Source organism: Danio rerio, chromosome 10 (genome assembly GCF_049306965.1).
Source record: "Danio rerio strain Tuebingen ecotype United States chromosome 10, GRCz12tu, whole genome shotgun sequence".
Lineage (NCBI taxonomy): Eukaryota > Metazoa > Chordata > Actinopteri > Cypriniformes > Danionidae > Danio > Danio rerio.
Genome location: NC_133185.1, coordinates 33,616,304 through 33,632,191, shown reverse-complemented (window position 1 = coordinate 33,632,191; position 15,888 = coordinate 33,616,304). Strand labels below are relative to the sequence as shown.

At 35.4% G+C, this 15,888-nt stretch overlaps 1 protein-coding gene and 1 long non-coding RNA gene across 3 annotated transcripts in view; both read right to left on the bottom strand.

Annotated features, from left to right (window-relative positions):
• Nucleotides 1-15,888, bottom strand: part of cblb (Cbl proto-oncogene B, E3 ubiquitin protein ligase) — a 146,879-nt gene that overhangs the window by 22,761 nt on the left and 108,230 nt on the right. Inside the window, exons 11-13 of one of the 2 annotated variants that reach the window (XR_012386398.1) lie at nucleotides 13,058-13,225; nucleotides 12,621-12,977; nucleotides 10,376-10,935 (exon numbers count right to left, since the gene is read on the bottom strand). Coding sequence is in view for 1 of the 2 variants with exons in the window: in XM_073914915.1 (XP_073771016.1) it covers nucleotides 10,850-10,935; nucleotides 12,621-12,977; nucleotides 13,058-13,225 (611 nt within the window). In the remaining variant the exon portion in view is untranslated. The remainder of the gene's footprint in view (nucleotides 1-10,375; nucleotides 10,936-12,620; nucleotides 12,978-13,057; nucleotides 13,226-15,888) is intronic. The other variant, XM_073914915.1, reaches the window with a different exon arrangement.
• Nucleotides 8,532-10,393, bottom strand: LOC141376395 (uncharacterized). Its single transcript, XR_012386400.1, has 2 exons — nucleotides 9,853-10,393; nucleotides 8,532-9,723 (listed from the first exon to the last, which is right to left on the bottom strand). It is a non-coding gene; the product is annotated as an uncharacterized lncRNA (long non-coding RNA).

Below are 15,888 nucleotides of genomic sequence, written 5' to 3'. Positions count from 1 at the left end.
GTCCGTGACACAAACTTACCTCGCTATGTCATATTTAATGAATTATTTCACTGTAATAATAATAACAATAGCTTATTTATTTGGTTGTGAAAAAGCTAAACCGTTTTCTCCATAACAACATGTGCCCTTTAAGTTCCTTTATAATAAATCAACAACAACAAGAATAAATTATAAATAATAGGTGCAACCGCATAAATAAATCTTCAGATAGGCTACTCGGCTACATTTAAGAAATTATTTAAAAAATAAACTTATAAAGGACACTTAGAAATGTCGCCTTGCAGACAGGTATCTTGTGATGGGGAGTAGGAAAAAAGGCGCTCCTAGGCCTTCTTTTGACATCAGCGGAGACTCGTTCCCTGCTGCATTTGTGTATTGTTGATGCAGAAGTATCTTATTCTGGTCCACTTTTGTGGCGTTTTTATAAATTTTTGTGAAGTTGAAGACTTCATCTTCTATCGCTAAATCAATGAGCAAACTCTGAGCACTTCACCGGCGATGACTCTCTTCCCAGGGGATGCTGAGCTCGCGCCGCATCCTGAACGTTCTCTAACTGTTATATCGCACTTTGTAAAGAAACTGGTCTGACGGATATTGCGTTTTGTGAAAAAAAAAAACGTTTTGTACTTGGCCTAAAATGTGCATTCTTAAATGTTATTAATGGCAGCAATTCACACATAGATTAAGGTACATCTGAACAGTGATTTCCAATAATAAAATCCAAATGTCAAAAAATGCCGTTTATCGCATTTTGCAACCAAACTCTTCATATGTATGTGTGTGTTATGACTGTATGACTGCAGAAGAGAACTGCTCTGTTCCCACAACTCAGTTTTTCTGGGACTTGAAAACAGACGCTGGGCAGATTTTAAAGGGTGGAATCTTGATCAAATCGTGGGTTTACACACAAACATGTAATACAGTGCCAGATTTTCTGGATGTTATATACACATTTGTATTTGCAAACATATATCATATTGTTTTAAATGATGTATTTTTGTGTGGGTTTTTACATTCAGAGAAAGTTACAGTGGATCGTGATTTTGGAGAAGGTGAAGTCCAATCTAAAAGGTAAAAATATTATTTATTTTTCTGATCAGAATTTTTCTTTTTCAGAATGTTTATTTTTATCATGATATGTATGTGCTATGTTTGAAAACTATTTTTAAGCTACCATCACACGCTTTTACCCATTAAAAAAAACAACACAAAATCAAATAAATATTTCAAGTGGTGCTCGCTGCAGAGCCATTTGAGGAGAGGTGAGCTTCAGAGAGGGGGAGCTTAAGCTTGAGCTCCACCTTTTTTGCACTTCTTCTACGAGTGATGTCACTGGGGGTAGGGTTAGGGGTGGGGTTGGTGTACGCATTAAAACAGCTTACAGGAGGAGGAGCGACAGCTCATGCTCCCCCTCTCTGGAGCTCACCTCTCCTCAAATGGCTCTGCAGCGAGCACCCTCAAATATTTTGGTAAGCTTTATGCAGAGAAGTCAACTCTCAGACTTGATTTTTACTTTCAGAGTCCCCTCAAGTATCATCACCATGGTACAGTGTGTGTGAAGATAGTGAAGCAGACCCAGCATTCACAAAAAAGAGAGGTATGATCATTAAAGTTAATTTGTGACTGACTTGTGTTATTGTACAAGTCCGAATGCACAAGCTCATTTACATAACATGTAGGGTAAAACAGGACAGAAGCACATTACTTCCATGATGATTTCAGTACAGTGGCACTTGATGTCTCATTTCATGTTAGTTAAACAATATTGCTAAATACTTTGAAAAATATACTAATTGCATATCTGGTTACACTTTATTTTGATAATTTACTTTACTATTACTACTACTACTACTACTACTAACTACAAGTAACTGCAACTACTTGTCAACTAACAGTCATTAGACTGTCTGTTAGAATCAACACTGCTAATGCTCTGCTAAATTAATATAATATAAGAGTTAGTCATATTGTACTAATTTTGAGCGTAACCTAACAGTCTGCTGTACTATTTACTGAGACCAATGAGAGTTGGTTTTATTGAGGTAACCTTAACTTTCAGCTAATACTCTACACTCTAAAATTAATAAAAATAAGTAATAATAATTAAATTAGCAGTTTTTCATAATTTGTTTTTATGAAATCTGTTTGTTTCTGCTTTTGAATTGCATTATGGGATCTTGATCTTTCTTCCAACAACTTTTAATCTTAAAAAGTAAAAAAAAAGTGACTTTTTGTTTGGGTTGTTGTTGTATATTATGCTACAGAAACCTTGTAATAAACTGCCGGTACATTTTCTGTTATTCTAAAGACTTATTTATATCTATATATATTATTTCTTATACATTATATTATTTCAAACTACTAAAATGTCAGTATAATTCACTTTGTTAAACTGTACTGTGTAAACTGAGTTGAATTTTCAACATCAAAAGTGCACAGAGCAGAGATCAACATCCCATAATGCAATTCACCACCACAAAAAAACAAAACAAAAAAAAAACACTTGTAAATCACAAAATACAGGAACTGGTAATTAACAGATATGTGTTACAGTGTAGTGTTTTGAGCTAAACTTGAGCTAACAGTCTGCTAATACTCTACTGATAATCAGATGAGCGTTAGTCTTATTGAACATTCTAACAGTATGCAAATACTCTAACACATAATACTTTACGGTGAGATAATTAACGTAGTTGCAGAGTTACGCATAGTTAGAAGAATGTCTAAATTGGACTATGGAATAAAGTGTAACCACATTAACCAGTTTTGGAGTTAATAGGAAGTATTTTTTAATACATCTCCATCTTAAGTATTTTTAATAATAGGCAAGACATATTTTTCTAGCATTTTCTATCACAATATTAAACTAACATAACAGCACATGTTGTAAAAATGACTGAACATTTATGCAACTAAAACCACTTTTTTATATTTTAACCACCCATAGGTCCCATAAAGAGAAGATCCTGGAGCAAACAGGAAGTACATGCTGTGGTGAAAGCTGAACCATTGGCTCTAAAATCCAGAGATTGGTCAGCTTTGGATTTTTATATTAAAAACTGAATCTCGGCTCTTTAGAAAAAAAAAATCTGAATAACACTTTCATAGTAACTACACACTATACATCATTAGTTTAGCACTAACTCTACATTAATAGACTTTAGGAAGCAGTTTATAAATACAGCTTCAAACGCTGTATTCTTGACTTGACTTAATTGTATTTTCATGCTTTGTTACTCATTCATTTTTCATTACTACATTATGTATTGCATTATTTACAAACTATTTGTATATAAGAGTAGTTGGTGGTTTTTTTAAAGATAATTCAGAATGAGTTATTAAATGATTAATAAACTATTCAAATGAACATTAATAATTAAATTAGCATGTTTTATTCAGGCATATAGAAATTGTAACCATGTGTGTTAGTAAATGCTATAATAACACAACTTCATGCAGTTTTGTGACCTAATCTATTAAGGACTGTTTATAGTTGATAAATCCCTTATAAATGACAATTAAAGGCTCAGTATCTAATGAACAATAAATCTTTGCAATCTTATTAAAAAAATTCTGTAAAGTTTAAACATTGCAAAATAAAAATACAACATCATTTCAAAACAACATAATTCACAATATGGCAATATTCATTTCAGTGTTTCTGTGATGTTTGCACTGTACAGTAATTTTAGATTTCAAAGATTGCAAAGATTTATTTTTCATTAGATAGTTTCATTTGTGTATCTTGAAATTAATGAAAAAAAAAATATATATATATATATCTTCTTTGGCCTTAGTCCCGTATGATTGCGGGGTCGGCTCTTTTTGGAACAAGTCCTTCAGTTTTAGACTTGTCCATATGATAACGACTTTTTTACACCTTCCGGCCAGCCTGTCATATGGGCCTGTCACACTCATACACTAGGGACAATTTAGCCTTCCCAATTCACCTGTAGCATGTCTTTGGACTGTGCCTTTGCACCCGGAGGAAACCCACACAAATGCAGGGAGAACATGCAAACTTCTCACAGAAATGCCAACTGAGCCGAGGTTCAAACCAGTGACCCAGCGACCTTCTTGCTGTGAGGCGACAGCACTACCTACCGCGCCACTGCTTCACCATATATATATATATATATATATATATATATATATATATATATATATATATATATATATATATATATATATATATATATATATATATATATAAAGCTATAAATCACTCTCCCTTTTAATTTATTTCTTTTTTCTGTTTAGAATATAGCTGAGATTTTAATTGTCATTTATAAGGGATTTATAAAGCATCAATAGTCCTCACTTTACATTAGCTCACAAAACTGCATGAAGTTGAGTTCATAAAGCATTTATTATTAGACAGAGTAACCATTACTATATGCCTGATTAATAAGATATATAAATGTTGGGTAACACTATAATAACTGCACACAATGAATTATTTATGAAACATTAGCAAATAGTTAGTTGAACGTTTGTTAAGCATTAACGCTACATTAATAGACATTAGTAAGCAGTTTATAAATTATATTTATAAATATAAATTACAAATATTATTGACTTATAAGCACAATTATAATGTGCTTAATGATTGTTTTCATACTTGGTAAATAATGCAATACTTAATTTAGTAATGAAAAATACATCATTAACAAACCAGATATTTAAAAGTAGTTGGTGTTTTTTTTTTAGATAATTCAGAATGTGCAAGTAAATGATTAATAAACTATTCAAAATAACATTGATAATTCTTATTATTCAGGCATATAATAAGTTGTTTAGTATGTTAATAAATGCTTTATGAACTCAACTTCATGCAGTTTTGTGATCTAATCTAAAGCGAGGGCTATTCATGCTTTATAAATCCATTATAAATGACAATATAAGGCTCAGTTACATTATATACAGGAAAAAAATGACTATTCATTTCTACTTATTACAAGATGCTCAAATGAAACTGTATCAAATGAAAAGTAAATCATTGCAATCTTGTCTAAATATAAAATTGCTTTACACGTAATGTATTGTTAAATTATTATATTATTTTATCAAATGATGTTGTATTTCGACACTCCTGTTATTCAGCGTGTTATTCAGCATGTTTAAAATTTACAGTAATTGTATTTGTTTAGGTACAATTGCAAATACTTATTGTTTATTTGATACTGAGCCTGGCAACGCAGTGGCACAGTAGGTAGTGCTGTCACCTCACAGCAAAAAGGTCGCTGGTTCGAGCCCTGGCTGGGTCGGTTGGCATTTCTGTGTAAAGTTTGCATGTTCTCCCTGTGTTGGTGTGGGTTTCCTCCAGGTGCTCCTACATGCGGTACAGGTGAATTGGGTAGCCTAAAATGGTCCGTAGTAAATGAGTGTGTATGTGTATGGATGTGTCCCAGGGATGGGTTGCAGCTGGAAGGGCATCCGCTGCATAAAAACGTGCTGGATAAGTTGGTGGTTCAATCCGCTGTTGCGACCCCGGATTAATAAAGAGAGAAAACCAAAATGAAAATAAATGAATAAATGAATGATTCTGAGCCTTTAATTGTCATTTATAAGGGATTTATAAAGCATCAATATTCCTCACTTTAGATTAGATCTCAAAACTGCATGAAGTTGAGTTAATAAAGCATTATTTAACATGCAGAAAAACGTATTATATGCAGGGCTCCAAACCGGTTCAAGGAACGGAAACGAAAAACAGAATCAAATGACATTTTTCAGGAACAGAAACGAAAACCGAAAAAAAAGATCAACTTTAATCGTTCTGAACAGAAATGTTTACAGTTAATAATGTTATTTTATCATTCTCTTTATTATATGAATTTGGGAGACAAAAAGCATTAATTTAAAGCATGTGAACAAATGCGACGGTGACGCTCGTTTTTATATAAACTATAAATGTCTGGCCGTGATGCGTATTTAGGCCTATGCCAGTCTATAAAAAGATAATGTAGCTTAAAACACTTTAAAATTTTAGAGAACGTAATACAGTTTGCACAACCAATGTTTGGTCTTAATAACCTGCCCATAATTAAACGTCATGTAGCCTACTTTTTGATTACTTGACCAGCGGATTAATGGCAGCACCAGCGGATAAACGAGATCTGAGCATAACAGGTATGACCAATATGTGCATAACCAATATGCAAAGTCAAGAGAGTGCACGACTGTCTAAAAAAGGGTAACGTAGCCTAAACTGCGCACACTTGATTATGTAATGTGTGAAATCGTGGACGCATCTCAAAGAGCAAAGCATAACTTATTAAATGCCCATGCTTAATCGGTCATCGATAAGGTCTATTGGTTTTAAAGGGTTACCGACAATAAATCAATCGAGTAATCGTTAGCATCCCTAGTTTAATCAATGAATGTGTTAAATTTTATATTTATATTAAAGATGAATAAGGCAAGAATATGATAATGATACTTTTTAGATTTTTACACCTACAAAAATATCTTGTGGTAGGGCACTTGTTTAATAAAAATCTTTGTAAATAGGTTATCTGTAAAAAACGCAATCAGAGCCAATGACATGTAGAAGTAGTGTTGCCTAAACGGCTATTAAATTTCTAATAAAATTAAAACCAAAGTATAACTCATTGCATTTTTCGTTTGATAAAAATATACAGAAACGAAATAAAATCATAAGGTGGCTAGTTTGTAATTTATGTTAATTATAATAAAATGACATGCTTAGACTATAAGCTTAACGGCTATACGCTGCCAATAGGCCATTAATAAATATTATTTTACTTTGTACTGGATTATAATGTATATTTTACAATAAAAACTTAATATAGCATGTCTTACTGTCATTTAAAACAAGTAATTCAAAATACACATCAGAAGTGTAGACCTGCAGTGGGTAAACTGTATACAGGGGGTGTTGGTCAATCAATAGCCTACAGCACATAATTGAACTAATTATGATGCTAACTGTAATTTAGCTCTTAATATAGGCCTACGATATATTTTCTGGTGTTTAATTTTGCATGAGCAAATAGCAGTATAGCCTAAAGTAAATTTTTAAAAAAGATTATCATTTACCCTACCTGCAGCACATGTGAGAGGTGGATCTGCAGCAAACTCACTTACACACTAGGCTATATCTATTTAATTTATAACCATGTAAACTTGACTTCGCATGCCGTTCATCTTTAAACGCAAAAGGCATTTTTAAGTGTCCTAACTTGACTGCTGCTGCATAATGGGATGTTTCTTTACAAAACTGTAAAAGTGCGCTTTAGCATGTCAAAATGAAAGCAAACGTTCAAAAGAGTTCTGTGTTTTGTCAATTTTACTAATATTAATAATAATGGATATAATAAATTCAAATAATAATTGCACTGTGCAGTGTACTAAATATTTTTATTAGGCTACATAACTGAAAAACTATTTCATAACAATTTTCATAATTTAATTGCTATTTCATATTATACAACATCTAAATGTAGTGCCTGGCCTGCGCTCGATACCAAGGAGTGAGGCTGTGTGTAGCACCTTTAAACAGCGTGTCAATCAATAACCAAAAGCAAGTTCATATTATAAATATGTCTTTAATGATACTTATTGAAAATTCATTTAATCTTACCCCTCGTATAGATTTTTTAGTTGCACCATTAAAAAAAACAGAGCACTCTAGAGCCCTGCAATACTTTGTAATTAAATAAAGTTTTTTTTTTTTTTTCTAGAAAACTGTTTTCGGAATATTTTGTCTATTAAGCAACGCAAGAACAGAACCGAAAAAATATAAATTTTGCTTAGAGTGAACCGATTGGATTTTCTTTTTTTTTCTTCTTTTTTTAGCCCTAATTATATGCCTGAATATTAAATGTATAAATGTTAATTTATATAGTTTTTTAATCATTTATTTACTCATTCTTAATGATCTTAAAAAACACCAATTATTCTTAGACAGTTTGTAAATAATGCAATACTTCATTTAGTAATGAAAAATTAATTATAAACAAAGTATGAAAACACAAAAATTGAGCACATAACACATGCTTATAAGTCAACAATAGAGCATCTAGCTGTGTTTATAAACTGCTTACTATTAATGTAGAGTTAATGCTTAACAAATGATGTCTATTTGGAGTTTTGGTGGCTTGGTTATATGATAAAGGTCTCTGTGCATTTGTGGGGTTCAGTTCTTTATAAATGTATTTTTAAATATTTTTAATGTTTTTTTTTTCAAATAGTTAAAATACGACAGAAACAGAAATAGAACATACTGGTGGGTTTTAAGAGTTTACCCAAAAATGTACATTATATTATAAATTACTTGCCCTCATCTCACTCTAATCCCCTGAGACCTTCATTCATCTTCAGACTCAAAGGAAGATAACTTAGATGAAGTGCAAGAACTCCTCATCCTCCATAGACAGCAAGGGATTGAAACAATATGAAGGAGAGGAATTAATAACAGAATCTTCATTTTGGGGTGAACTAACCGTTTAATATTGTTTGCTATTGCACTTAACTAAATGTGTATGCAGACATGGAAGAGTTATGTGGAAGCTTGTTATACCCAATGAGAACTGCTTTTAGACATGCAAGAGAGTTTCATGGATTTTGTGTTTACTGTTTTTTGTGTTTAAAGGTTTTGTGGAAATTATTTATAATAAATATAACATTTATTAAATCTATTCTGGACCATTTCGTTTGGATCTTGAGGTTCCTTCTGTATTCAAATTACATTTTTTATAAACTGACCTGCTCTTCAAATGAAAATTCTAAAGCAGTTTACTGTCAAATTACTTGATTGAGGTTTAAAATTTAATATTAGTAAGGGTGCTGATCTGATCCCCACCTTGCCTAAAAACCGGTAATGTGTGTGTGTGTAGAACTGGTCCTTACTTTGACTAAAAAACGGTAATGTGTGTGTAGATCTGGTCCTTACTTTGACTCAAAACCTGTGATGTGTGTGTAGACCTGGTCCTTACTTTGACTCAATACCAGTAATGTGTGTGTAGACCTGGTCCTTACTTTGACTCAATACCGGTAATGTGTGTGTAGACCTGGTCCTTACTTTGACTCAAAACCAGTGATGTGTGTGTAGATCTGGTCCTTACTTTGACTCAAAACCAGTGATGTGTGTGTAGACCTGGTCCTTACTTTGACTCAATACCAGTAATGTGTGTGTAGACCTGGTCCTTACTTTGACTCAATACCGGTAATGTGTGTGTAGATCTGGTCCTTACTTTGACTCAATACCGGTAATGTGTGTGTAGACCTGGTCCTTACTTTGACTCAATACCGGTAATGTGTGTGTAGATCTGGTCCTTACTTTGACTCAATACCTGTAATGTGTGTGTAGACCTGGTCCTTACTTTGACTCAATACCGGTAATGTGTGTGTAGACCTGGTCCTTACTTTGACTCAATACCTGTAATGTGTGTGTAGACCTGGTCCTTACTTTGACTCAATACCGGTAATGTGTGTGTAGATCTGGTCCTTACTTTGACTCAATACCTGTAATGTGTGTGTAGACCTGGTCCTTACTTTGACTCAATACCGGTAATGTGTGTGTAGACCTGGTCCTTACTTTGACTCAATACCGGTAATGTGTGTGTAGATCCGGTCCTTACTTTGACTCAATACCGGTAATGTGTGTGTAGATCCGGTCCTTACTTTGACTCAATACTGGTAATGTGTGTGTAGACCTGGTCCTTACTTTGACTCAATACCGGTAATGTGTGTGTAGACCTGGTCCTTACTTTGACTCAATACTGGTAATGTGTGTGTAGACCTGGTCCTTACTTTGACTCAATACTGGTAATGTGTGTGTAGACCTGGTCCTTACTTTGACTCAATACTGGTAATGTGTGTGTAGACCTGGTCCTTACTTTGACTCAATACCGGTAATGTGTGTGTAGACCTGGTCCTTACTTTGACTCAATACCAGTAATGTGTGTGTAGATCCGGTCCTTACTTTGACTCAATACCTGTAATGTGTGTGTAGATCTGGTCCCTACTTTGACTCAATACCAGTAATGTGTGTGTAGATCTGGTCCCTACTTTGACTCAATACCGGTAATGTGTATCTGGAACTGGTCCTTACTTTGTCTCAAAACCAGTAAAGTGTGTGTAGAATTGGTCCCCACTTTGTCTAAAAATCGGTTGTGTATGTGGCGGACCCCACTTCTACACAAAACCTGAAATGTCCCCACAAGTGACCACTGTGTCAGGTCTAAAAAAAAATTTGCGGAATATCTAAAATCTGAAGTGATTTTATGAAATAGTTTGTATTTTTGTGTGGCAAACTATTTTTTTTATGTCTCTAACATCATCAGAAAGGGTGGTCCCCATTACGTAACCACCGTGACAGGTGACCCCCACAATGCACAAAAACAAGTATGTGTGTGTGTGTGTGTGTGTGTGTGTGTGTGTGTGTGTGTGCGCGAATGTTGTTCTGACAGAGCTCTAAAGATATACAGGATGCAGATCCTGAATCACATTAACACATTTATTAAATCCACATGATTTTTGTGTTTTCATCGAGGGTGAAAAAGAAAAAGAAAAATATTCAAATTTCACAAAAACAGATTATTTAGCAGAGCAGGAAAATATGCTCTGTATCAGCATCACAATGAGATCAAGACTACAGAAAACAGAGTTCTAGAGAAGGTTAAACAGGTGACTTGTAATCATGTGAAAATTGTATGAATTGGACAGGATAAACACAGTTGTTTGGTGACAGCTCCCTTCAGAATAATGGCAGACAGATTGAGCTGCTTTACAGCAATTATAACCTATATGGACACACAGAGTAAAAGCCGCAGCAAGGCTCCGGAGATGGGAGTGTGTGTTTGTGTGTGTGTATGGCATTTACCTCTGGTTGTTGTCCAGAATAGGAGGGGAGTGACGCAGAGGGGGAATGTCATACTCATCACCAGGTAACAGACCATTAACGAAAGACTGCAGAGAAACATATGCACACAAAAAGGATATGTTATAAAAAATAAACAAAGACACACACCAGCCTCATATAAATAATGCAAAACCCATGAAAATACAAATGATATTCATAACACGGATGGATGGATGGATGGATGGATGGATGGATGGATGGATGGATGGATGGATGGATGGATGGATGGATGGATGGATGGATGGATGGATGGATGGATGGATGGATGGATGGATGGATGGATGGATGGATGGATGGATGGATGGATGGATGGATAGATAGATAGATAGATAGATAGATAGATAGATAGATAGATAGATAGATAGATAGATAGATAGATAGATAGATAGATAGACAGAACGACATGGATGGATGGATGGATGGACGGACGGACGGACGGACGGACGGACGGACGGACGGACGGACGGACGGACGGACGGACGGACGGACGGACGGACGGACGGACGGACGGACGGACGGACGGACGGACGGACGGACAGACAGACAGACAGACAGACAGACAGACAGACAGACAGACAGACAGACAGACAGACAGACAGACAGACAGATAGATAGATAGATAGATAGATAGATAGATAGATAGATAGATAGATAGACTTAAATGTATTTAAAAAAACAATAATGATTCTAACTTATATTCTACCATGATACACAGACAGAAAAATCTGAGAAAAATTGAGAGCACACGAAAAGTGTTTTCACATAGAAAAACCTATAAAGGTATCCATGAATATATATATATATATATATATATATATATATATATATATATATATATATATATATATAATAGGAGCTCTAGAAGCCGCTCAGACGACTGAACCCATTTCTTTCAGAGATCAAGAGCAGCGTGTGATGCTGAACACTAGCTGTGGCCTGCAGGCAGTGGGCTGAACACAGCCATGTAGGCTTGTGACGAGAGAACAGGGGCAAAACGCTCTGTGCCCACACTGTGACACTAAATTAATCCATACACTCGCATGCCAACCAGGGACCGAGAAAGAGAGAGAGAGAGAAAGAGAGAGAGAGAGAACTTTACAGTCAATTGGTGGTTACATATAATTGCATGTTGCAAACTTTACTAGAACAAAAAAAAAAGAAAAAAATCCACATGCACTTCTCTCATCTCAGAGAAGTTCTCAGTTACCAACAGGGCTTTAATGAGAGACCCACTGCGGCTCTGTAACCAAATATTTAACTCTCCAATCCCCTCATGCAGAGAATCCGTTTTTAATACATAATCTATAAACTCCAAATGAGCCACGAATACCTTATGTGTGCATTTTGCATTCTGCTGCATTAACCCAGATCTATGCAAAACTCATGGTGTGTTTTTAAATAACTCTGCTTTTTTAATGCCAGGGCCAAAGACAAGCACTACCACACAGCCAAATTTCACAGCCCTGCTTTACTGCGAAATATCACCACTGTTGCTTAGTAACAGCCATGAGCACGAAAAAAGTGAATATTTATGGCTTAAAATAGGACTTGAGAATGAGTACAGAAGGTTCTAGGTGATTTCAAAACACAATGTCCAGTCATTTTTCAGCTCTTATCTCATGTTCCTGACTCTGCTTATCAAAGAAAGAACATTCCAGGCCTAATATAAAGTGTCGCTTTTCCAAAACGTGATCCGCATGATCCTGAAGGCATGTGTGTGTGCGTTTCTAACCTTACTACACTCGGTCTGGGCGATCAGTCTGTTCCGGTTCAACCCCAGGTCTGCGCTGGAGCAGCTGAGGGGTCTCTCGTTGATGTGTGCAGGGGCAGCGTGGGCGAGTTTGGGGGAACGGTCTGCTGCAGACGTTCTGCAGTCTGACAATGCAGTGCTGTCTTTTGGGCTCCAGGCCTCTAGGGGTGCTCTAGGGTCTCGAGGAAGGCCGGACGAAGGGGTGACGAGCCATGCAGCGCGACCTTCTTGAGGGAGATGAGGAGGCCGTTCTGGCGGAGGAGGTGGAGGGGGGTCTCTCTGTGGAGGTGGAGGGGCAGGAAGGGGCTTGTCCTGTTTTCTGGACATTCCTGGAGATGACTGCAATTAGAGAAAAGAGGAAGATCTTTAGAAATTAAGCAAACATTAAAATGCATTTAGTGATCAGAAATCCAAGATACCTTTGGTGAGGCTGTGGGACTGGGAGCAGGAGAGCGGATGAGGTCGAGACGGGGTGGGACGGGTGGAATGTTTAAGTGTGGACCCATGTGATCTGCAGCAGTTTTTCGGCGTTCACACACTGGAGACGAGTTCGGAGACATTATCGGCGAGTTCTGGATCTCCATGGACTAAACAAAGACAAAGACACTCAGATGAGGACTTTTTACAAAGACAAGCGTTACTATTACTGGCTTAGATTAAAATTTAGGCACTTTGTTTTTCCACTTTCCAACTTTTCCAATCAATAAAACTACCCAAAAATTACCTTAAAAATTCATTAAAGTTGAGATAATCATTAATATATTTACATTTAGCTCTAGTAGATGCTTTTATTCAAGCTGACCTACAAATAAGGACAATAGCAGCTATCAAATAAACAAAAAAGCAATAACAAGAGGCAACAATTCCCAATTAGTCTAACACATTTTTTAAATTTATTTAAATAAAGGAAAAAGAAATGGATAGAATAGGAAATAGGAAAAAAACAAGAATATTTCCTAGAATAGGATTTTTTTTTACTCCAAGGCCACCAGTTTATTTGTATAATAAATTTGGCAAATATTATCATAAAATAAGTCTGATCAATTTAAAAAGTAAACATAAACATTTTCTTTTTACCAGGGGCGTTCACAAAAATACATTGACCCCGAAAAGAAAGATGCGTTGTGTCAGGTTTTAGCAAAGTTGCTATTTTCCACCTGCAGTCCCTGGACAGGTAAATCTTAAAACAATCAAAACAATAATAATAATAATAATAATAATGAAATTTAAAAAATTGGAAGAATATCATATGCATAATTAAACTGCATCCGTATATTTGGTCTGTCAGTGACTACGTTTACAAGAACATCTGTATTCAAATTATTTGTCTTAATGTAAATAAGACAATAAAATGATGAAGATGATCCTTTAATGTTCCCGTTTTACATATTAACATCATTACACCACGGCGCTATTCACATTTCCTTTAGAGTTCCATGTAATTTTGGGTGTTTCCTTTGTAATTTGTCAACTTTAACTAAAGTTTGGCGCTTTCATTTTTATTCAGGAACATTTCCTGCATGCCACGTAAGTGGATACACCTGCGGTGTGCACCTGCTTCGGATCCCACGGAAGGAGCTCTGGACCATAAAGGGAGGAACGATGGCAGAGGAAGCCGAGAGAGGACCGGCCCGGACATATTTTACTTTTGCTTTCAGTTTCCGTTTGTTCGGAGCTGCCGTCACTGTTATTAATATTTTAAAACTGTGTCGGTTCTCCGCCTCTTTCTTCCCGGCGGCCAAAGGGGCCGTGAACTTTATTACAGATATAAATTAATAATTACAATTGTGATGTAAAACTAGGGCACAACTGTATCACACCACAAACCTGAGCAGAATGTGAGCATCGCATATGGAGAGAAGAAGCAGAGCGCAGGCGGATCGGCAGCTTTTGCACAGATCTATCTATCTCTGTCTATTCTATCTAGTTACCTATCTAACTATATATAAATAAATAGACTTTTTTCACTTTTCATCAGCACCAAGGCCCACGGCAACTTCCTCCTATGCTGTTTCCTTAACCTGCAATTCTTTATTTTACAAACTATAAAGATCCTAAAGAACTGTCTGCTTCTCAAGCTCTATGAGGAGTGTCATTCATGTCTTTTAAGGAGCACTCAGAGGATGACAGCCTGTAATATGCAATTTTGTTTTTGGTTGTCAGGATGATGTAGGCCTATAGTTATAATAATATTTACACAATACAGTTATAATGATATTTATACATGATCAAACTAGTGTGCAACTTAAGCAAAACTAATACTAATTGTTTTAAATTTGGTATGTAGTTCGGCCCCAAATAAATATTTATTGACATTTTTATTTGTTTAAGTTCATTTAATTGAATGTACAAAAAAAAAATCAATGGATATTATCAATGCATTTATTAGGAAAAATTGCGATTTTTTACTGTCATTCAATTGGTTTTTGGTCAATGCACTGTCACTTTAATTTAGCTTGAGGAGCACGGCAAAAATAGACCCAGTGCCGAAACTATTGCGGCTCTGCTGCTATGAAAGCTATAATCTGTTAACATGGACGGCAAAAAAAACACGTTCTGCTCGCGCTTGCGGTGTGAAACAGGCTTAATTGTTAATTTACAGTGCAATTGAAAATTTTACAGTATTAATGGCAACCAAATTTGCCAGTAATACTGTAAATTTTACAGCAATTTATTTACAATGTAAATATAAACTAATTTAAAACAAACTACTTATCCTCACCATTCTAAAAATCACAGTACAGTATTTAAATCAGTCAAGCAGCACTCTATTTTATATTAGGTCTCTATTTTGACTGAGATAATGTGCTTGTTGTAACAAACAGAAGAGAATAGCATTGACACTCATTATTACATCATAATCATTATTATCCTAATGGGCTACTGTCTCCATGAGATGCTTTGGGCAGGTTCGGGTATTCAACTTCCTAATCAACTTATAGTCTCATTAGCATATCTATGAACAGAGTAATTGCAGGCTGGACAGCTTTTGTCCATAATGCAGAAAAATATTTATAAAGCGGGAAAAGAGCTGCTAATTAAATTTTCCCAAAACAATACAAGAAATGAAAAAAGGGTAAATAACGAGCACTACTCTTTAGTACAAACTCGCTCTGACTCACTAGTATGCCGATATCTTCAACGAGTTATTTGCAAGGGCATTATGGAGAGAGGGAATACAGCAAAACTAATATCTCACATTTCTATTTAAAAACGTTCCTGCCAGAAGGTGCCCTCTATTGCTCTGCAA